The following is a 22,842-nucleotide window of genomic DNA, read 5'->3' as shown; positions in this document are numbered from 1 at the left end:
ATAACAGACACACACAAATACAGGCTATTTTTATTTTCGGCCAAAATATTGTAGAAGATAAATTTGTGTTATAAAATGTAAAATTATTGCTTTATGGAAAAGAGCGACAAAAAAAACGTACAAAAGTGGTGTTGCAAAACAAATCCCACTAAAATACTTACAAGTAACAAGAATAAACCTTGGAGGAGACATCTGGAATGTAAAATCAAAATTTATTTGCCATAGATCTGGTTAGCCGGCTGTACGGAGAAGCTGGCAATAACCAACCAAGATATTTTGTGTCAGTCTAACAGATCTGTTGGTCTTCTACTGAAAATAATACAAGAAAAAAATAAAAAGAATAAAAGAAAAAAAAATGGTGAGCATTTTGGACATGGTCACAAGATGCTGCTACTGAAATAAAAGGCTACAAATCTTATTTAAAAGTGTATATCAAAAGGAAAGAGGGAGCATAATTTACCTTCCTTGAAGAGTTACATACTTTGCAAGACTTCCCACCTCCAAATATTTTTCAGACTAAAGAGTTAAAACATTAAGCCAAACTAAATCTTGTTTATTTTACTTTAAGACAAAAGCTTTAGTTAAACAAACCGAATGTTCTTCCAAATGTAGTGAGGAATTATTTTCATTTAGAGGAAAAATAATAAGAAACACATAGAAAGAAATGTTTCAGAGGTGAATTATTTAATACATGAACAAAAATTGAGCTTATTGGCCAAGAAACTATTTTTGAGACTTAGTTTTGGACCCTTCAAATTTATGTTCAGCTTGAGAGAACTGAAATAAATTTTGCTTTAATGAATTTTGATAAATGGATTGAGACATGCAGTCTGTTGTGGCTTTGGCAGACTGTCCTGCCTCTTAACTTGAATGGCCATGAGAGGAACCTCAGTGCACAAAAGCCTCTATTCTTAGTTCTGAAATGCTGCAAAACAATGTTGTAAACAAGAACTGAGCAAAAAGCACAAAAGAATCATGTGCTCTGTGGCATCCTGCAGAGACACTTAGGGCACGGGAGAATGGAGAGGAGCAGCCAGGTGCTTGCCAAACACCACCTGAAGAGTGAAGACTCAAAGAGACTCCAGGATTTCTATTTGAAAGAAGGCTCTCCAAAACAGCATTAGATCACAATGGCAAGCAATGGTATTTAAATGCAACACTTCCGAGTTTAAAATTAGAAAACCCTGTTTTGACTGCTAAGGTGGGGAGAGAAGAGCCCTGATCCTAGGAAAAAATGTTCATTCACTTCCCAAGCAGACAAAAAATTACATGGTTTTGAAGACTCTGAAGGCACTGCATGAAACCAAGTGCTTTTCAAACGCTCACCTGGGAAGTCTATGGCATAGCTTAGAGTTGAAAGCTGTTCCCAGACGTGAGATGATGAGTAGAACAAAAATATTTTGAGGAGAGCTCTGAGAGTATAGTTTTCTCCAAACTGAGTGAAACAATCAAGTGGTGCAATTGAAGAAATTCTTTTCTTGGGCCAACATCCTTTTGGAAGGGGGCTGGGAAACCATTCTCTTTCAAAAGATCAGCCATAGACACATAAATATTAGAGACTCTCTACTTGCATAAATGAATTTGGTTTGCCTGTCACTGAGGAATGTGAGTGAAAGAAATCTGCATTTTAAACTGAGGATATTTCCTCCTGTAGAAAAACTGCCCATTAAAAAACCCCCATAAGTCACACCAAAACTACTCACAAAACAAAGAGTCAGTAATATGAACACAAGAACTGAAGCCCACACACATCATTTGCCACTGACCACTACACCATCTGAACTGCTTTAGCATTTACAGTGAACACACACTTGTTCTCTGCAATATTTGACTGAAAGGTTGTGCATACAGCAAAAAAAGTTCTGTAAACTTCTCAAAGTTTAGCAGAGAAAACGAGGAAAATTTAATTTATTTTGATTTTTTTTTTTTTTTTGCTATTTATAGTTCATCTACTTTGACACATCTTCCTGTACTTTTCCTTTTAAATGTCTATTTTAAAATAAATCATAACACTTCAGGCAATTAGATTCAAATCTCTACTGACAAGCAAAGTTATAAAAGGAAGTTCTGACAAAGTCACTGTAAAGATGTCACAAGAATAACGAATAAGCATTTCTATACAATTTTATTTATACTTCAGCTGCGATTTCTGTTAATAGCTGTTTTCAGTTTCTTTGATGAAGTAAAGGAGAAAGTAAATTGCTTCAGTCTTCAGAGGTAATAGGAGAAACATTCCTCTCTCCACAGATTGTCTCTTAGAATTTAACATGAATAGAAGGATCTTAAACATTATGCATTACCATTTAAGCAGGAAAAGCAGACTACAAGACCACAAAAATAATCAAAATGCCTTTTAAATGGATGTAATTTAAACCCCCCCCCCCCCCCAACAGCCACAAAGAACATTATATATTCAGTTTCCAAAGCAGCTTCCATTCCCCATTCCAGTCTTATAAGCAGCTAAACAGTTTAACCACCGTACATGTGAGCTGGAACTTAGATGCCTTCCAGGCAAAGAAAAAGTTGTAGCCCGAGGTTAATAAAACACAGGAGCAGAAAGGGAAATGAAACTCCAAATTCTCATATCGCACAATTCAAGTTTATTCCATTCATTCTTGCAACACAAACTTAAAAATACAGTATCATTTAGCATTCTGATGTCTATGAACCAAGATAATGATGAACCCAACTGTGTCAGAACAGTTAACAATGGTGAAAAGAGAAAGTCAAATATCAAAATGCACAGAGCACTAGTTTTTCTTCTGTCACTGCGTAGAAAGATGATTGTTTATCCATTTACAAAATATAATTAAGACAAGTTCATTTTGAAATTTTGCATGCAACACTGCAATTGCTTGACCTAGAACACTCTATTCTTACCAGCCTCTTCTACAAATAATCAATGTTATGTTCAGTTCTATTTAATTATTGTACTCCTTTTCTCATTTGCTCCCTGTAAGAAAAAGGGAGCAGAGGGTACAAAATCCAAAATATACTTAAGTTTATAACTTATTCAGCACAAATTTCAAAGGAAAAGGTTTAAGAAGAGAGTGGATTTCCAAGTATATGCAATTCCAGTCTGACAAAGTATTTAAATTCTGTTTATAGAATGAAAAATAATTTACAGTTTGGTATTTTTATCTAGTTAGGACCTACTCAAAGGAGGAAGCCACCCATTATTTTTTCCACAAAATAGCTAACAAGAAAGAAACAAATGAACAAGCCCAGTCTCTAGACAATTACAAATGCATAAGCTTTTATTTTTTATTTTTTATTTTAAATCCTGGGCAAAATGATTAAACACCTGTTATGTAGTGCAAAAAGCAGAAAAGTATTTCTTCTTTATAAGCCAAACATTAAATGCCATCTTTTTAACTATCTCAAAAGGCAGCTTGGGTATATATTACAGCCAAATTAACACTTGACTCACTGAAGTCTGTTTGCTTCTTTTTTCCCCCCCAGGGTGAAGTAAGAAAAAATAAGGTGTCCCCATAATTGTAGAAAAAGGGAGGCAAAATTGCCTCAGTGAATCTCCAGAAGAGTTAGTACAAAGATGATGTTTCTTTGCTCACTTAAATGAGAGTTAAAGGGAAGGGCAGGAAAGAATACAGAAGAAAAAAAATTATAGAAAAAAAAAAACCCCAACAAAAATAAAAAACCACTACGGCCAGACAACTTGACAGTGATCAACACAAAAAACTTGAATAATCAAGTTCTCAACGTAAAAACAGATTGCAGTTTTCTAGACTAGTATTTGAACAGCTAAGTATTTAATAGCATAATATGGAGGCAAATTGATGCCAAAGATTGTTACTTTCATAGCTGAATAAAGAGTTAAACCTATAGTCTGTGTTCACACTATTACAATGACATGACAATCCAGCACTGATCAGAGATAAGATTAAAGAGTCCTCTTATAAATAGTTACTAAAAGCACTGTTCACCAAATATTCTTGTTCTTTTATAAGCAGTTTACCCATTGAGTTATCACTGATTTCCAACCCTTCTGTTCTTCCTTGCCATCCATCTCCAAGAAACAGAATAATTGCACTGTACAGTTTATGACCAGAGTTGATTGTTTTCTCCATTGCTGTTCTTACGGTATGTGTAGATGTAAATCAGTTCCTGCTCTCATTTTACAGTCTAAATGCAATGCTTTTCATAGCCAAGACATTCAATCCTAAAATGCAACATTCTTCAAGTAAAACTAAGTCTCCATTAAATATGAGTGGTAGTCACCAGTCTACTTCTCTTTATCCTCTCAATTTCAACAGTGATATCAAAATAATATCAGCTACTTTTGTTTAAGAATTCAGCATGAGACATTATACACATTTCTTTTCCTGTACTGTGTTTGTTACCAGGAAGTTTGAAACCTGTGTTCCAAAAGAGAGGAAGATGTATAGCTTGTGGTATAGAACCTGTCACTCAGTTTTAGGTGAACCAGGAGTCTAATGAAAATTTTCAGGATGAAAGCCAGAAGCTCAGACATTCCTGAGGACCACAAGATGTGATGGGAGTGCCTACAACATCATTAAATATCTTCCCATGAACGATCAAGACTGTCACACTTACTGGTAGAGTAAATCTTATCTAAAAGTCAATGGTTAATGTGGTATGGTCACACTGGGAACTTCCAGAACAAGCCTCATGCCTTAATGGAATTTAAGAGGTTCATCCATTCGACAATGAAACGCTGATTTGAAGATACGCACAATGAAAAAAAAACTGTAGTAGTTAGAGCAAGTTAAGACTTCTGCTTGTACATCTTCCTGCTTCTACATCTGAACTTAAAAAGGTTCCATGCTTACCAGAAAAATTTAGCAACAATAGTCACCTGATATGAATGTCTAAATAACTACTGTTCCTTTTCCACATTTGCCTTGATTAACCTTGTGTACCCAACAGCCTGGAACTTCCACATGTATCTAGGAATTTTATGCTGATGTGGGGAGTAAAGAAATTTCATCTACATTCCTTTTGGAAAAGAAATAAAAACTACAGTGAAATTTTGACCTCTCTCAAATGCAGCTACTTAAAGTGTCTGTCCTGGACTACAACAAATATGGGATAGAAAGACTTCAAATTCAAGCATCCAAAAGTACCTTGGCAGATATTATGGAGTGTAACACCACCATGCCTCAACTGGTCTTTCTTGGTTTGCTCAAGAGTCAGAAAACATTAGTGTGACATCCAATTAGTCAATATAAAGAACAGCTCCAATAACTAGTATCAAAAGTCCTCAAAACTGCAACAGAAGCTTTAGGCAGAAGAAGAATAAAGCTACCCACTGAGAGAGAAGAGCAACCCAGCCACCTACATTACTACAACTTCAGATTATGGCAGACACTAAGAGCATGGGACTATTGTCTCCTTCACAATTAGTTCCAGGTACACAGTACTTAGTACTTCCATCTAAAGGAAGTACTTCCATCTATCTAAAAAAATCTTAGTACTAATCTAGGAGGCTTACAAGCCAAAAATTCAGCATGGTCTGTCTTCCTTCTTCCATTTTCACTAGAAATGGGAAGAGATTGTGCACTGGAAAGAAGTCCTACAGGGACACTGTTCATAACAGTTTTCAACCCTCTCCAACCAGATTATCTTTGATACAAGCCCCTAACTAGTCTGACTCATAAAGAATTTCCCTCCCCCCAAAGTAATTAGCTGAAGAAGCTGGAAGATGCAAAGAGTGACAGACAGGCAGCAGTGTGAGGCCACAGGAGAGACATTTAAGATATCAGTCCATCCATCACTGAAGAAGAGTCTTGATTGCCTGGTTGTCAGTGGCTTCAAAGGCAGTTAGTCCATCTGGGCCTTTCACAGTCTTATCAGCACCCTGGAAAGACAATGAGAAGGACTGTCAATTCACAAATCCAGGCTGCATCAGTACAAAGTGTGTCAAAAGTTATATACTTTGCATAGTTACACTGATTACATACAGCTTTTTACTGCAGTGCCTTGTTTTCATTCAGAAACCAACCTGGCAAGATCTATGTACAGAATTTTTCAGCATGCAGTTGATCTGAGTTTCCAACTTAGTAATTTAAAAATAAGGAAAAAAGCCACATAATTTTTGTCACACAGCAACTTCAAAGTCCAATAAATTATCAGCTAATCTTAGGAACAGATGGATTTTTTGTTTCTAGCAACTACTACACTTAAAAAAGCAAAAATCCAGTGTTACACATTTTGACAAAATCTATGGTGCAAGAAGCTCTCACGTGCTAAATTACACAGGTAATATCTGGAAGAGCTGATTTACTAACAGATCATACTATATTCCTTCTGTATCATAAAGCGGCCACACGCATCAAGGATTGTGCTTCTCTTCCATTCTGGAAAAAAAAGTCCCTATTGATACAGCAGAAAAACACCACCACAAAATCATTCCAAGTCCAAAACTGCTCAGGTTTGTTTCAGAAGAGTTATGTGTACACCTAAAAGGCAACAAAACACAACAGGGAGGCAACAGGAAAATGAAAGACAATGCACCAACTGGATAAATCAAAGAATTACAATAAACTGCTGCAAGCAAGCACAAGCATGGTGCCAGATATATGAGAGGAGAACAAAAGAAGGGAAACAGAGTGATTAACCAGTCATGTTTGCTTTGAGCACTGTGTAATCATATTCATGAAAGAGAAAACACAGACTACACTGTAAATGGGGTAGTTAAACAAGGGGAAAAAGTCATTAGAGATCACAGGACTGATTTCAGAACAACTCTGCAAGAGGATATGCAAATCTTGCTTCAAAATACATGTTTGCTCTATCAAATGACAGGAACAAACACTTAGGGTACAAACACATTTTGTCAAAAGTGTGTACAGCAGAGGTCTGTCTTCAGTTTATGCATAAGCTCTCCACAGAGTAGGTACAAATCCCTTCTCAATTACAAGGAAGACTGTTAGTTACTATTAAGGACACTGAATAGTTTAAGAACATAATGGACCCAGAATTTCCATAGCATCTTTAATGATTAAACACACAAAGCCTCACTGAACTTCCATACATAATACTATGCCCGTTCCCATGGCAATTCCCTCTTCCCTAAACATTTTTAACAGTCTAATAACCTGGATCTGATACCATTGTGATGTGCTACCAATACTACTTTTCACAAAGTAGGAAATTCCCCGTCTGAAACTTGTACACGCTTTACTTGCACGTACTCAACCTGTCATTCGAAAGAGATGGTTTTGCAGCAGTTTCCAGGGTGGCACTGCCAGTCTTGTGATCCACTGGCCAAACTGATCCTCTTGGAGCTGTTCATCTTCCTTGTAGCCCCTACAGACTCTCAGTGCAAGAGATGCATTCAGTTGACTCCAGCGACAGGAGCAACTGCAGTATTTCCTCTCTGCTACCACTATGTAACATCCTTGGCCCAAACAGTACGAGGATGCTGCAGTTCTTTGGGAGATGAACACGAGCTGAATTAGCCTGTTCCCAACAAGTGACAATGTGGTTACTGCAAACACACACTTGGGCTGAAACCACGGGAACATCGCTTGTAAAACATTTATTTTTCTCCTAAAAGAAACCCCTGAGAGATTTAACAGGTATTCAACACTTATAATCTTAGTTGTCCAGGGAAAAGAAAGGCAACTAAGGGTACAAACAGCTTCTTTTGCAGGTGTTGATTATTTCTACTGCCTAGGCAGCACTCAGATTAGAATCTGTGTGGAAATCAAGAAGGCTTCAAAGCTGTTCCTCGATGTTAAGCTCAGAAAATCTTGAAGAAAAATGGAGCTATGCAGTAACTGACCTGACAGAATTTAAAGGACTGTAATTCATACAACTCTCCACCAATGTACCAGCATTTAGGATACCTGAGGTAACAAACAGTTAACTGAGGTAACTTTGAAGTATAAAGAGAGGGTTTAATTTTAACATAGGATTGCTCTCCCCTTTCAAAAAAATACTTCAGAAAAGTTATTGACATGCAAGACCTGTGTTTCTAAAGCAGCTTAATTGAACACAGGGTCATGACTACCTAAGGAGGACACTGTTTATTAAACTCAGTACTAATAAATTTAGAAAATGGCCCATTAGCTAGACAGAAAAATTCCTGCCAACATTCAATAAAAAGAGAATGAAGCAATAAAGGACAGGTCAAGAGGACTTTAATTTGCAGAAGTACAAAACTGCCTGGAAGCAACTTCAATAAAAAAACTCATAAAAGTACAATGATTCCATAGTATTCTCTACTTCCCCAAAGTAAAAAGTTACTAATATTTGTGTTATGTTCTACTCTGAAAATACATATACACAAATAAATATAAACCCTCTCTCCTTGGCAGAGTAACAACAAACAAGAATGTTTGCCCACTTAAGCCACCAGGCAAAGCATAAATGTTAAACAAGCTCTGAGAGCCACACAAGAGCTACTTGGCTTCAGCTGCAGTTCTGGGAAAAACCCAGAGCAACAAGCACAGAACCCATGATGGGAACTGAGCTCCCACCAAACTGAAACCAGAACTGGGGGCACTTAAGGAAGCTGGGAGAAGTTTGGTTTACACAGCAAGCAGCAAACTGCTAAACGGAGTTGCTAGTGACACAACAGAGGCAGATGTCTTCTTGTTCAAAAAGTACATGGATGAATCCATGGACAACAGATCTGCCAACACGGGACAGATGTGTGCACCTCTGAAATCCCCAGTAAAGCAGCCATGAATGAGGCGAATGAGTGAGCAGCCATGGTCATATTCACAGCTCTTCCTTTTGCCACTGCCAGAGAAGTAAAAAGGTGCTAAACTGCCCAACTTAGCAGGGTATTTCTTTTAACACAAAAGCACAACTATTTTGGAAGTTGAACGAATGGATGAAGTTTGTTGCATCCTATGCAACAACTCATCCCCCATTTGAAGCTTTCAAACCGTTGTCTATTTTAACATAGTGGTTAAAAACTGACACTAAAAAACCACAAGTTTTTACATTACAAATCAAACACCAGATTACTAAAGAAAAACATGGACCAATGTTTGAAATACTTCTTGACATCCTCCTCCTTCTCCCTCTCAACAGCTCGAGAGTCTCATGTAAAAGGTTTACAAACATCCCCACAGTCCATCCACCATAGAAAGCAATGGAGAATGTTGGCTTAGTAAGTGGGAAGAATATTAATAAATCAGGAATTTTTAGATTTTTCAGTAAGGGTTGATTCCCAGGTATCTGCTACTGAAGAACATATAACTATGGTACAAAAAACAAGGATCATAAAATAACTGTGTTAAGAGACAGAAAAACCTCTACAGAGAAGCCTTGCCTCAAACAGACAGAGCTGATAAAGCCAACTTCAAGTTTATAAATATTTCATCAGCTAGCCCATGTAAACAGAAGCAATCAACATTTAACCCTGCATGAAGACATATGAAAGTATTTTATTATTTGAGCAACTTACCTAGGATGGAAAACCCTCCAAAACAGAAACAGAAATAAATCAACATGGGATAAAGGATACCTAATTTTTATGATGATCCTAAATGAACGATCAATCCTCACAATAAATCTAAGCAAATTGGGTACACCATTTGAATCCTAAATTAACAATCACTGCATTTGTTTACAAAAAAGCACAAGTAGTATCAGGTAAGATCCAAGAAGTGATCTTATGTGAAATTCAAGCAGCATTAAGGCAGTTAAGGAAACTTCACCCTGGAAGTGGCATCTGGAAGTATTACACAGCAAGAAATGCTCTGGCCAAATGACATAAGCGTAGTCAAGAAGGAGTGCATATGAACAGAGACAAAAGATTTCTTTAATTAACTACTGGCTTTGTAAAATTGATCACCTTTTTAATATAAATCAAAGTGCAAACAGAGACAGATTAAGCTTATTCTCCCCCAGGACAAAATTTACAAGCTGTAGAACAGAGAAAGCTTGGCTTCCTATTTTTATTTCTCCTCCCTCTGCCAACCCAGATGGGTTCTCAGTCATCTGGCAAAAGTTGAGGGAAACCACACCTCTGAGCAACTTCAACAGCAGAGACTCCATCACATCAAACACTTCAACAGCAGCCAAAGCCAAATCCACATCCACTGATGGAATGCTTTTTTTCTCCCCTTACTGATTTGCAGTTCTGCTCTAGCTGGAGCCCACAATACTCTCATGGTCACTGCTACTTTTGCTACACCACAGGAGTCTTGCAACTTTATCCTTCAGCTACCTTGCACCATCATCAGAGTACTCTCTGTTTCAGCAACACAAATGGCGTCTGTTTGATTTTCTGAACATACCATCTGGAGCATCATCATCTTATTAAAAAAAAAAATCACAGTAATATGCTTTGCTAATGGATAACTTGTTCAAAACATTTGTATCTCACCTTTGACAGAAGCAATTTCACACAGGAAACGTGGCCCTCATAGACTGCTGATAGCAGTGGTGTGATATTGTGTTTGTCTGGAGCCTGTAAATTGAGATACAATTACTTGAAGGACAATTTCACACAGCATTATAAGGTTTCACAGAACTTTTTAATTTTAATCAACGACAGAGGAAGTAAAAATTTAAGAATATTAGCCAGAAATGCATTCCACTGGATTTTTTTCTCTCTCTCTTTTTTAAAAAGAAAATGTAACATTTAAAAAAGAGGTAATAGCAAGATAATTTTTCCACAAGAGTTTTGGGTATCCCAAAGCTTGTCCATAATTTTAGGCCAATGATGTAAATCATGCAATTTCAGCTGACAAATTTTGCCCAATTTAAAAAACACTACTCCTAATTCTCCCATTTCACAGCCAGCATCACTTCAGAAAACAATTTTGTCTGAAACATTGCTTTGGCTGCCTTCTCTTTAAATTACAGTCCTGGAAAGAGTAAGAAATGGAGTAACTGAAATGCTATTTTTAACTCCTCCTCAGCTAGGAAAATTCCCAAGGAAGAGATAATTTTTCCAGACACCCAGGAGAAAAATCCAAGCATTTCTGTTATGAACTAAAGCTAAGATGTCTTACATGTTCACTTTTGGACAAGCATTCAAAGGTGTAACATTTGGGGTGTATGGTTAAAGTATTTAGGAACTTAATTTGCTGACAGCTGATACAGCTTAGTCAAGTCTTTTCAAAACAAGAAGCCATGCATGTCAAGCTACAGCAAAATGACTTAAACAAAAGAGAATGTCTCCAAAGAAGAAAAAAAAGCACACTAATTTAAACAGCTGATCCTGCCCTGGCTCAGGATGTCTTCTGAAACCTCTTCCAACAAATGCAAATATGCATTGCAAACCTTTTTCTGATGTGATTGCTGGAATAATTTTTCTAATTGCGGTCAAAGAAATTTTAACTTTTTATAGCTACAAACTGCTTTTTCCACTGTGTCCCAAGAGAATTAAAACATTTAATAAACATAACTGTAAGCTTCTAACCTCTAGAGTCCCACCTCTCAAATATTTTTAAATGCATCCAATTGTCTGGGTTGATTTCTATCTTTCAGCTCCCATTTAGGCACTTACACCAATCCCTTCGCTGTCTGTGGAAAGACTTTAAGACCTGTTTGCAAATACATGAATACATACATTAATGTCAGCTCCTTTCAAGAGCAGGAATTCCAGAATCTCAAGCTGTCCACAGTCTGCCGCATAGTGAAGAGGCTTCCTCCCACCTTCAAGTGTCCGGTTGACATCTTCACCCTACAATATAAACATAATCCAATCAGCAAAATTTTAGAGCTAACACACGAGGAAGAGCTTGAAAGAAATCCAACAACTTTGAACACGCTGAAGAATCTTGCACCCAAATATTTCAGTCACTGCCCAAGAAAAATGAAAATTTAGTCGCTCAATTTCCACTCCCTCACATCTGCATTCATGACTGTAGGACAACCTCTATTCAATTCAGATCCTTTGTACTGTGTCTCAGGTGTAACAAGTACCAAGTGCACAAGGTAACTCAGGATTTAAAAAAAAGCCAAACCAAACCAATAAAAAAAAAAATCATTAGAGCTTGTACAAAATGCCCCCCTTGGCTCATTTTGCTTCTCTTGCCCTACAACTGGGATCATAATTATCTGGCTAACTTCCTTTATCTGCTTCTATGAATGCTGAAGTTTTGCATAATGACAAACCAGCTGCACAGAAGTCAGTCAGCATCATAACTACCAGCAAGTAAGTCCAGGCCATCCATAATTCACAACCCAATTATGAAACTGTCCACCCTGTTTTAAAAATAGCACCTGCCGATTCTACATGATATAAACAAGTCTGAAGAGTCAACCAAATCAGGCCACAGGAAGTTGTACTCTTCTAATGCCTCTCGTACGAGTGGATTGAGACCTCTCTTAAGGCGTAAACAAAATTTAATTTACTGAGTACCTAATCAGCTTTGTTTCCTCACCTTGGGTTGTGCAACTAAGGATAAACTGATTTACTGCCCTTCATTAGTGACAAGAAGTTACTGGAAACCAACTAGAGACAAGCTGTGTGATAAGTGGCTTCTCATTCCTGTGTGCAAGGAATCTTAGTATTTTTGGAAGTGGCTAAATTTAGCACCATACCCCAAGCCCTGTATTTCCACAGAAAAACAAACAGAAGAATTTTGGCTGCAGCACCAATGCACACTTTTCTATAGAGCCCCTGCAGTTCCCTCACTCCTGTCCCAAATTTCTAGAAAGTGCACAGAGTAGTGGGATTGACATACATCTTCCAGACATTACTTCCCTTCTAAGGAAGATTGCCAGAAGGAAATCTTATTCTGCTTTTGATGTTCTATATAATCAGAGTTTTACACTACTAGTCAAATAACAAGATGACCTTGTTATTCTCCTCTCTCCTCAATAGGATATTCAATTATTCATCATATACCCTCGTAGCAGATAGTATTGTGATGTAGCTTCTCATCTGCTCAATTTCATTGACAATTAAGTTCCAATTTAAAAAAAAATCACCCAGATCAAAGCATGCTACTACTACATAAATAGTCTGGGAAAGCATAAAAAGAAGCAGCATATACTTATGTTGAACATTAAACTCTATCCATACTTTTATTTGCACATGGAGTCTTGCCACCAATTTTAAAACAACTGGCATTTACATAACCCATTGTGTTTGCTGATACAATAGGGATTAGGTGCACAAGTTTGAGAAGTCGACCACATGAAAGCCACATAACAACCAACACAAAACAGTCTCCAAGAACCCTTGTGAAGTCTGACACATGCCAAGCCGTGGTAAAGGAGCATGGGAGAAGGGCAGGCAAGCTAAGTCCTGGGACAGCACAGAGTCAGAAAGTTCACAGTCCAAAGGAAAGTTAAGAGTCATCACTTCTCAAGATTCGGACACTCCAGCAAAGCTCTCACTTCCTTAAGCTTATAAATATTATTTGGCTCACTGGCTTAGACTATAGTAATTTTTCTTTGTTTTTAAAGAATGGAACAAAGGTCCTCTGTTCTCTCCTAAGCTGGCTGTGGAAGAAATTCCTGCTGGATGATGAACTTTCAGAGGGAAAAAAAAAACCCTCACAAACTCCTGTTTTTTTAAGATCCCTGTAAAGATGATGAAAACTTATTTATAGGGGAATATCTAGCAAAAGGTATGGAAATAAATATGTCCCAAAAACAGATTACATGATATTGAATACTGGCACTGAGAACACATATCATTAACATTCACAGGTAAACATCAGAACATTTTAGTCTGAATTAACAGACCAAAGGCATCACGTAAGTTACAAAAATTAAAAGAACCCCCCCCCCAAGTACTCCTATATCCTGCAATAAACCAAGTCAAATATCCAGTTGTTTCATATGTGTGGAAAGCCACTGTAAAGCAGACCACTGAATTTTATAAAGCTTTACCTGGCCTCTTCTATTGCCAGTCCAAGAAATATAGAAGTAGGAAGGGAAGACAAACCAATGTATTTAATATACAGGGATCAAACTCTGGCAAAACCACTTGTTTCAAATGCAGTCACTAACACATATACATTAAACTTGCAGGATTCTTCACAGATCATTTCTCTCTGAGCTTTAGATCTACTACTTGTATTGCCTAGGGCATCTCTCTGTAGGACAAGCAGTGGTTTCCAAAGTGAGGTGTGAAAACCCAGAGAGGTGTGCAAGACAATCCATCGGAGTGTGAAAAGAAAAAATATATTGCACTACTAATAAAATACAAAAACAGCACTTATTTCATCTTTACTTCATCTTTGATTTCCATTTTTGGGGTGCATTTCATAATGTGCAGAGGCACATGGTCAGAATCCACATGAACTGACAAAATGGAGCATAAGTTTTCCTTTACACCCACAGGAGCAAAATCTTCTGTGCACTAGACCAAAAGTGACAGAAGGATTCTTCAAGGAAGTTTTATGGGACTTCTGCCATCTTCTAGAGTCTAACAGAGCAGAAGGAATCGTATCACCCTCAAAATAAAATGTAGTTTCAGTCAAAGGTCACTCTTCTCCTGAAAGCAGATTATTTATTTTCACTTTCTAGAGTAGACCCACAATTTCCCTAACAATGGGGCAAATATTTGTGCACAGCTTCAAAAAGTAATTTGCCCACGCAAAAGAAAAGGTAGGATGACCTCTTCAATGATCTTCCAGAATACATTGAGTTTACTCAGTCAGCCATTTAAGGCTAAGTCTGGCATAAACCACATTAGTAACATTTTTCTTTTCAGATCAAAGACCCAGGGCACCAGCTATGCAATAACATTAAAACCCCATTCAACCTATAAAACATCAGAAACAGCAGCTCCTAGGTATCTGCTTTAATCCTCTCTATTAAAATCTGATTATGGGCAAAGAAAAACCTCTGTGAATCTCCAATTACTAAACAAGATGACATAAAAGAAGACTTTTAGACCCTATTTCCCAAAGTCACATAAAATGGCTAACAGAAGAATGTTTAATTAGAAGGTCTTTAAGTATCAGTGTTGAAACGTGGCTATCAACTTTTCACTGAAGGACAGGAAAACAAAAACTGGAAACTCACTTCCAAATACTTTAAGAACTTCGCTTTTTAAGTAGGTAAGAGCAGGATTCATTATAGCATCCTATGAATGCAACTATCACCCACTTTCTGTAATGGAACAATTTAATCCATAAAAAGATCTGTTATAATTTCTTAAGTGAATACTGTCAAAAGCAGTTACTCTTGAACTTAATTTTTTCATTACCCTCTCTCACACATTTTCTTTGCTTTACCTTCTCTTGCCAATTTACCTACACAAAATCCCTCATTATATCTCATGTCCTTTTCCAGTTTAGCTCTAGTCAAGGCTTTGGCCTTTTTAGTTCCATCTCTGCACACCCTGGGAAAGTGCCTATGTTCTTCTTGGGTACCCATCCCCAATTCCAATTTTTATGCTCCCCCTCTTTTTTCCTGAGCTTAGAAAGGACATCCTAACAGCCAAGCTGCCTTCCTGTACACCTGATGGATATCCCAGAGTAATCTGGAAGGATCTGCACCTTAACAGCTGCCCTGAATAAGTTGTGCCAAATTTAATTTCTTTTTCTTTTGCAGTCCTTGTTAAAAGAATGAACCAAAGTACACTGACTTTGTCCCTAATGCACGTTATGACATCAGCTCGATGTTGGGAGCTGAAAATGTTGGATGAACATGTTTAGTCATAAATCACAAGCTCTAAAGCTCATTATTTTCCATGGAGATTATTTAACCACACCAAACTGACTCCATTCTTCAACAGCCCCTGCCTTTCAGAGACTTTATTACACAAGGCTGTATTCCACGCCTGCCTTGGTCTCCCTTTGTCTGCCAGCTCCCTCTTTTCCCAGCTCCTGTCAGTTGCAGAAGCATTCAACACTTAAAGCCAAATGAGCTAAACTCAAGTTTAACCTCATCCAGCACCATTACTGCATCCCTACATCACAGAATCACAGAATGTGTAGGTTGGAAAAGACCTTCAAGATCATCGAGTCCAACCCAGCCCTAACACCTCAACTAGATCATGGCATCAAGCACCACATCCAGTCTTTTTCTTAGTATTTCTTTAGCACACTCCAGGTGCTTCAAGCACAAGCTTATTTTGCAGTGGCACAGGAACTGAAACCAAACCTGAGACAGGTGCTCATGGGAGCAGTGTGGTTTGTCGAAAGTGCTGTTCTAGAACACTCCTGCCAGGCTACAGGTGTCACAGCTCACCCTTCACTTTGGCACCAACTTTTCTCCTCTGCGGCAGCAACAGTTTTGCTGCTTCCAGCCCAAGTTTGACCCTTCCCACCCCTGCACCAGAATTAGTGGCTGAATGATGGATCCAATAAGGGAATTAATCCGTGTGAGAATTTATTTGATCATTTCCTTCATCTCTCCCATGACTTGGCACCTGAACACACCAGCAATTAGTAGCTGGGATTTACACTGCGGTTCTACCACAGGAATAGAATTGTAGCCTCATTAAATCCTATTGCATAGGTTAACTGTATTAGTAGAGCAGTGCCTATAATACTCGTGGCATTAAAATGCTCTTTCAGATTTAGAAACAACTCCATATACCCATCTGCACTTATCCTGTCATGCAAAAATAACTGCATCTCCCCTTTTCATCCATTCCTTTTATTTCAGTTTTAACGAAGGAAATCAGATTCCATGCAGTCAGATGTCCTTGGAGTGAGGGAAGCATCTTGCAGGAGCTACTGTGTAATTCCTGTCTTCATTGTTCTAGGAAAGAAAATAACTCACTGTACAGTCTGTTGCACTACTTCCATCTCTTTGCATACAAGGGATGGGCACCCTTACAGTGTATTAGATAACTCTGACATCTTAAATACAGCAACAACTTAATCATTGCTGTTTCAGTGGGAAAGAGGAAGAGTAAAAAAATCCTCTTTCTATAAAGAAAAGGTTAAGTTCTATGGATGAGATATTTTGACTACTTTGATGCATATTGAAAATACTACTTCTAGAAACTTCATGTTTACTGTTTTCCCCACAGGCTTTGTTGTGTTAGGTTTGTTGTATTATTTGTTTTTAAAAATTCAAAGAGATTACATGAGATGGCAGAAGTAAACTGTAATTTATGGTGTTGAATACAATCTCAAGACATGTTCTGCTATAACAGAAATTACATTGGTATTCACTGAATGAAATCTTTCCCTCCAACGTAACTAAGTTTTAGTTTTTAAATCAAACTAAGAGCCTGAAACGTTAAGTTCTATGTTTTGAAGTGGAACATATATAAACTGAGCACTGAAATCACTTAAGAACAGTAAGCTTTTTAGACTTTTGAAGGAAGAGCAAGCAAGCTGGGATAAATCACACCTGCAGAAAAAATTATTAGCCATGTACTCAAGCACTTTAGAAAACAGTCTTGCACTTCCACAGTGGGTATGTGGAGCGCATGGATGAACTGATTATGTCTTAATCTTCGCCGAACACTCTGTTTCATTTTCTCAGAGTTTGAGTCACCCCTTCAATCATTCTCCACGATAACTTTCTCTGGATTCACTCATCACTGGAATGACCTTAAGACAACCACAACCCCACTCCCCCAACCCCTCAAAAATCCACAAACACCAGGTAAGTCCACTGAAGATGAAAATACATTAAGGTATTTTTGCCATTCTACTTAAATTCTCAAAATGGGTGTATTTTAAGTACTTAAGCCAAAGTACTTTACTGCTTAACCTGTGTTTGTTTCAGTTGTGTGTTCATAGAGTTTTCAAGTGTTTCCTGCTGCCACATGTCAGCTCTGGGGCTCATCTAACCAAAAGTTATCTCTCCAGCACTGAAGATTGTAAACAACTTGACTGAGAATCCCTAAAAACAGTGCAGCAAAAACAACTGAGAAAACCACCGATTTTCTACACACAAGGACAATCATTCTAGAATTTATAAAATAGCTGTGAGCTTAAAAATATTGTAAGCCAAGCACAAACTTCAGCCCTTACTCAAAAAGTAAAAAACAAGACGATGTTTTTTATATAGCTAATCCATGGGTCATAAACACTCGTGGTAATGAGGGAAAACTCAAATACCACACTTCCTGAAATCTGACTAATAATCTAAAAATATAAGGAGAGTTGAATTCTACAAGCTTGTCAGTCTAGTGACTCACGACATAACAGACTATTTAAGGCTGAAAGGGAACTCTGGAGGTTATGCAGTCTAACATTTGCTCAATGTAGGTCCAACCAGATCATACTGCTCAGCTGAGATCCACAGACCTCCAAGGACTGAGGATTACAGAAGTTCTCCAGGCATAAGGCCTTCCCAGGGCTTGATCATCCTCACAGGGAAGTATTTTTTTCTGTTACAGGCAATCAGAATTTCTTGCATTTCAACTGGAACTGTTGTCTCCTTCACAGCGCACAACAAAGCAAACTTCTCTATATCCTGCCCTTTGCACAGAAAGATAATTATAAAATCTTTCCTTTATCTTTCTAAAAGGAAAAAAACCAAAAAACTAACAACAAAAGCCAAAAAAACAAGCTACCACAATACTAACAGCATCAAATCGTACATCCTTCACCTTCTGATAAAAACAGAGGTAATAAAGCTTTTATAATTTTTTCAGTAAGTCCTTTGCTCCATAAAGCAGTTTGTACAGACCTTCCTATGCCTTCCAGATTCCTAACTAACTTCAGCTGAACCTCAGCTGTCATACCTCCATCTCTGCACTTTTGTACAATGTTACTGTATTCCTTCCAGTGGATCATTTTACTTTCCCCCTCTGAGTAACTCCAAGTACTTGTTAGAGATTCCTCAAAATACGTGACCTGGGATGCAAGCTGCAGCACTGAAAAACACTCAGCATTTCTCCTGCTCTCATGGAAGAAAGTGCCAAGTTCTAAAGAAAGGCCCCTGAAGGATCTTGAGCTTCTTCCCTTTAGAAAGAAGGCAGGAACATCTTATTTGTATTCAAAGAGCACAAGTACAGCTAAGCACAGGTACAGTCTGGGCAGAGAACAGGCTGCCCAGAAAAGCTGTGAATGCCCCATTCCTGGAAGTTTTCAGGGCCAGGGAGGATGGAGCTCTGAGCAACCTGGTCTAGTGGAAGGTGTCTATGTCCATGGCAGTGACATTGGAGCCAGATGATGTTCTAAGTTCTTTCCAACCCAAACCATTCTATGTTCTATGAAACAACACAAAAAAGGGCAATCTAATCTTTCATCATAGAAGCAGAACTTCATGAATTTTCTTCCTCTGAATTCTTCCACAAATCAGTTGTTTAAGCACAGAACTGGAACCCCAAACACACTGTTTTTCAATTGACTTTGAGGACTTGAGAAGAAGTAAAATTGAGTATTATGAGTTCAGACACAAAAAGCCAACACAGTAGGCTGAGTTTTACTAATGAAAACTCAACTGCTACTACCCTAGTTTTCTTACTATTGGAATTTTATCACTATTGAAACAATCCTTGGGCTTTTGTGCAGAAGTACTAGATTTCCCATACGACCTGAACAAGAGTGCTTTCCTGCTCCCCAATCTGTCACTGGAGTGGTTCTGTATGGATTCTATTACGCAAGCCTTGTTCTCACCCACAGCACTGATTCACACACTTGCCAACCCTAACAGCAAACTGGAATGAAAGACACCTACAAACAACCCAAGAGATGTATTTTTATAAAATAAGCTGAAGAAATGTGACAGCATTGTAGAGTACCAGGTCTTAACAAGGCAGCTTGCTCCATAAAAATAGTCACCTGGTCTGCCCTTTAGGTCTTCACTTCAGAGATCCCACAACATCCCACCCAGTTGTTTGAGTAGTGCTGCAGTTCAGCTTTTGCCCCCACCCCACAGAACAGTCTCAGGGTCTAAAATGCAGCACTGACTTTGATGAAGCAGTTTTCATTCTTGCCAAGACAAACTGATTCAGCCAAGCAAAATCCATGCTTGCACTTTCACAGGTCCCTGGAGATTACCAATAGGAAAAGACATTAGGCATGAACCACCAAATCCATTTTATGGTGTTTCTAAAAAAATATTTACTGCTTTCAAGTGCAAAATTAATACTACTCTAAACACCATTGAGTAGGAGAGAAAAATTCATTTCTTTTTCTAAACAGGTTATAAAATTTCCTTTAAGTACTTTGGTATGGTAACTGAAATGAGCACCACCCTGAAGCAGTATTTGCTGGGTAGAGAGGTTAAATATATGCATCTATGACAGGACCTGACACAGCTTCACATTGATGCAGCAGACAGACCCTCACATCATCTGCCTTAATACAAATCTGAAGGTAACTGAACCACCAGTCCAGTACTTTAGACAAGGAAATAATTCATGTAAGCTTTTGTGTATTTCATTACAACACTAGTTCAATGTGCTGTTTTCACATTCCCATCTGTTTTAAGTAAGAGCAAGAACAACTCAAATGACCAGCTCAAAACAACGTATCATTTAAATTTCTGTACTTTTTTTTTTTTCCCTATAAATGGAAAAAAACCCTCTTGACACATGATGTCTCAGGGATTGTTGGCCTAAGAACTGGGCAGGGCAGATGGAAAAGATAAATTTCACATTTCCACTCAGCCTATTTTATTGATAAAACTACTGCAACAATGCAGGAGGCCTAAGAAGAAACAACAGTATTGTATTATTTCTGCTCAGCAAGTTTATTGAGTCTCAGGTTTTCTTGTCTCTATCTTCTCATTCACAAGAAAAATGATGTTTCACCAATAGTCACTAATATTCAAATCAAGAGCAAGAGTGGAACCTGGAGAAATAACTAATAACTCAAAGTCTGGGTTGACCCCAAAGAGCAGAAAGGGAAGTAAAAAGATTAATGATGTAAGCTGTGAACTGTTCATGATTTTAAAGCTGATTTCTTCAGTTAAAAACTTGCAAGAAGATCCTGTCAGAGCTGAGGAAATCAACTCACTGTAACTGCAAATAGGCAGTTCCCAGTGGCAACTGCAAAAACTTTGTGCCAGATCAAAATTTTCATGTGAATCCCCTGTATTTTCAAAAATTGCTTACTTTCAGTCCCCAAAGAAATGGGTGTAACCTGGCCTCACTGAGCCTGCACAGAGACAACTGCTGTTACTGCTCAGTGGTTCAGCATATTCCAACCATTCCAGGAGTTCTCCAACTGCAGCCTGAGTGGACTACAGTTGTCTGCAGACAATTGAACTGAAGCAAATGACCTAGATTTACTGTGTGGGACAACCACTTTCCACTTGGTCAGTTTCAGAAAACCTAGAAGTTTGTTGGTTTTTGTTTAACAGCTGAGAGTGACTGCATTAGCTAAGTCTTCCTACTGATTATTTCTGTGTTTACCCTCAGAGATATTAAATAACATCTTTTCAACTCTTCTGGGTGTTTTATTCCTTGTCCTCTAAATTCTGTAACTTGAAGCAAAAAGGAATTTTCTCCCAGATGTCTCCTTTCTACCCTGTATGCTTTGGGAAATATATGGGACAAGCTGATTTTACACTTCCCCCTTATCACATCTCACTGAAGCAAACAGAAATAGCAAAAACATCCACAAGAAATCCTGTAGAGATAGTGATCAAAAACCAAATCCAAGTTAACAGATGTTGAAAAGGGAACTTGACTACAGAAAGTTAAACTCCTGTGGAAGAAGCTGCAGACATGAGTATCAAATTTTCATTATTTTTTCTGGATTCACATGTAGTATTTGCTATTAGTTTAGCCTGCAATATCCAACTGAGCTTCTGTTCTTAAAAATATGAAAAGAAGGCTCCTCAAAAAATTTCAACACAACATTCCCCCTAAAACATCCTCATCAATTTATCAAAAAGAGGTTTCTGTTCCGAGGACAATGCGTGTCTCTCCAGGTAGCATTTGGCAGCAAGTTCTACAACCAGAGTAGACAGGTGTCCATGTAAAAAATGGATATCTACTTTGCCATTCTCTACCTCAGGAGAAGCCTTAATTGCTAATAATAACACCAATACTTGGTCTATAAAAATTAAGAAAATGAATTACGAACCTGATGATGAATTTTGCCTATCTTGATATGGTATCTAAAGTATTCTGAAGAGCTTTTAAAGCACTGCCACATTTATTCTGGCTTAAGCCAACAAAAAGGTGCTTAACAAGCATACTTTTCAGGTTTTGTTGGTGGTAAACAAGTATCCAGCTTATCCACCATAATCAAATGCAATCTGAAGTCCTTTGTCTCAGTCAAACAAATACAATTCCAGAAACAACTGCTAAATAAACTGAACTACCGAGCCATCTGTGCTTCAGCTGGATAAGCATTTTGGGAGACAAACAAACCTGATAGAGGAGTTGTTCTGTAGAACAGTAATGAACCAACTGTTTCCTAGCTACAGCTTCTAGAAGCTCATGCTACAATCCCAGCTTCAATGACGTGCCAAACACGTGTGTTATTGGAAACAGTTGCTCTCCTCTCCCCAAAATCTTTCATCTGCGCAAGACCTGGGTGAGAAATAATGTAACCCACTTACTACTTGCACTAGCAAGGGATGAAACAGGAATGAAGGGCCCCGTTGTGCAGCTTCTCTTAGCTCCTATGAATTTCCATTTATAAGTTTGGTCCAAAATTTCCATTTTGGAAATTTTCCATAAGTTTGTTTCTTAGTTAGGCAACAGCTCAGAGTAATGGCAGCAACTACTTCTGACAGAATAAACTGCTACAGACAAAGGTATCACGACTCTGTTCAGATTACCTCTTTAACTGATGAATGGTACTGCACGAAATATTCTGGATCACAAACTGAAAAAGCCAACCTTTCCAAACTGTCTCTGCTAAGAAAGATTGTTAGAATTCAGAATTAAAGTTAAAATGCTCTAGTTATAGTATCAGGACTCACCTGCCAGCCCTGATATGAGGGGCACAAACATCAGTAAAAGCCTTTAACCAGTACTTCTAAAGAACTGCAGATCAATCTAACAACTTTATACCTCAAGTTGACATAAACCTCATGTTCACTCTAAAGAGATGTGTA

At 38.0% G+C, this 22,842-nt stretch overlaps 1 protein-coding gene across 1 annotated transcript in view; it reads right to left on the bottom strand.

The window, feature by feature from the left end:
• Window positions 1-2,585: 2,585 nt before the first annotated feature.
• Window positions 2,586-22,842, bottom strand: part of MTPN (myotrophin) — a 30,303-nt gene continuing 10,046 nt past the window's right edge. The window contains exons 2-4 of the mRNA XM_066183838.1: window positions 11,519-11,632; window positions 10,328-10,411; window positions 2,586-5,839 (exon numbers count right to left, since the gene is read on the bottom strand). Coding sequence (XP_066039935.1) covers window positions 5,753-5,839; window positions 10,328-10,411; window positions 11,519-11,632 — 285 coding nt within the window. The 3' untranslated portion in view covers window positions 2,586-5,752. The remainder of the gene's footprint in view (window positions 5,840-10,327; window positions 10,412-11,518; window positions 11,633-22,842) is intronic.

Source organism: Chamaea fasciata, unplaced genomic scaffold, assembly GCF_029207755.1.
Source record: "Chamaea fasciata isolate MVZ Bird 193981 ecotype frontalis unplaced genomic scaffold, bChaFas1.0.hap1 SCAF_5, whole genome shotgun sequence".
NCBI lineage: Eukaryota > Metazoa > Chordata > Aves > Passeriformes > Sylviidae > Chamaea > Chamaea fasciata.
This window is presented reverse-complemented; position numbering and strand designations above follow the sequence as displayed.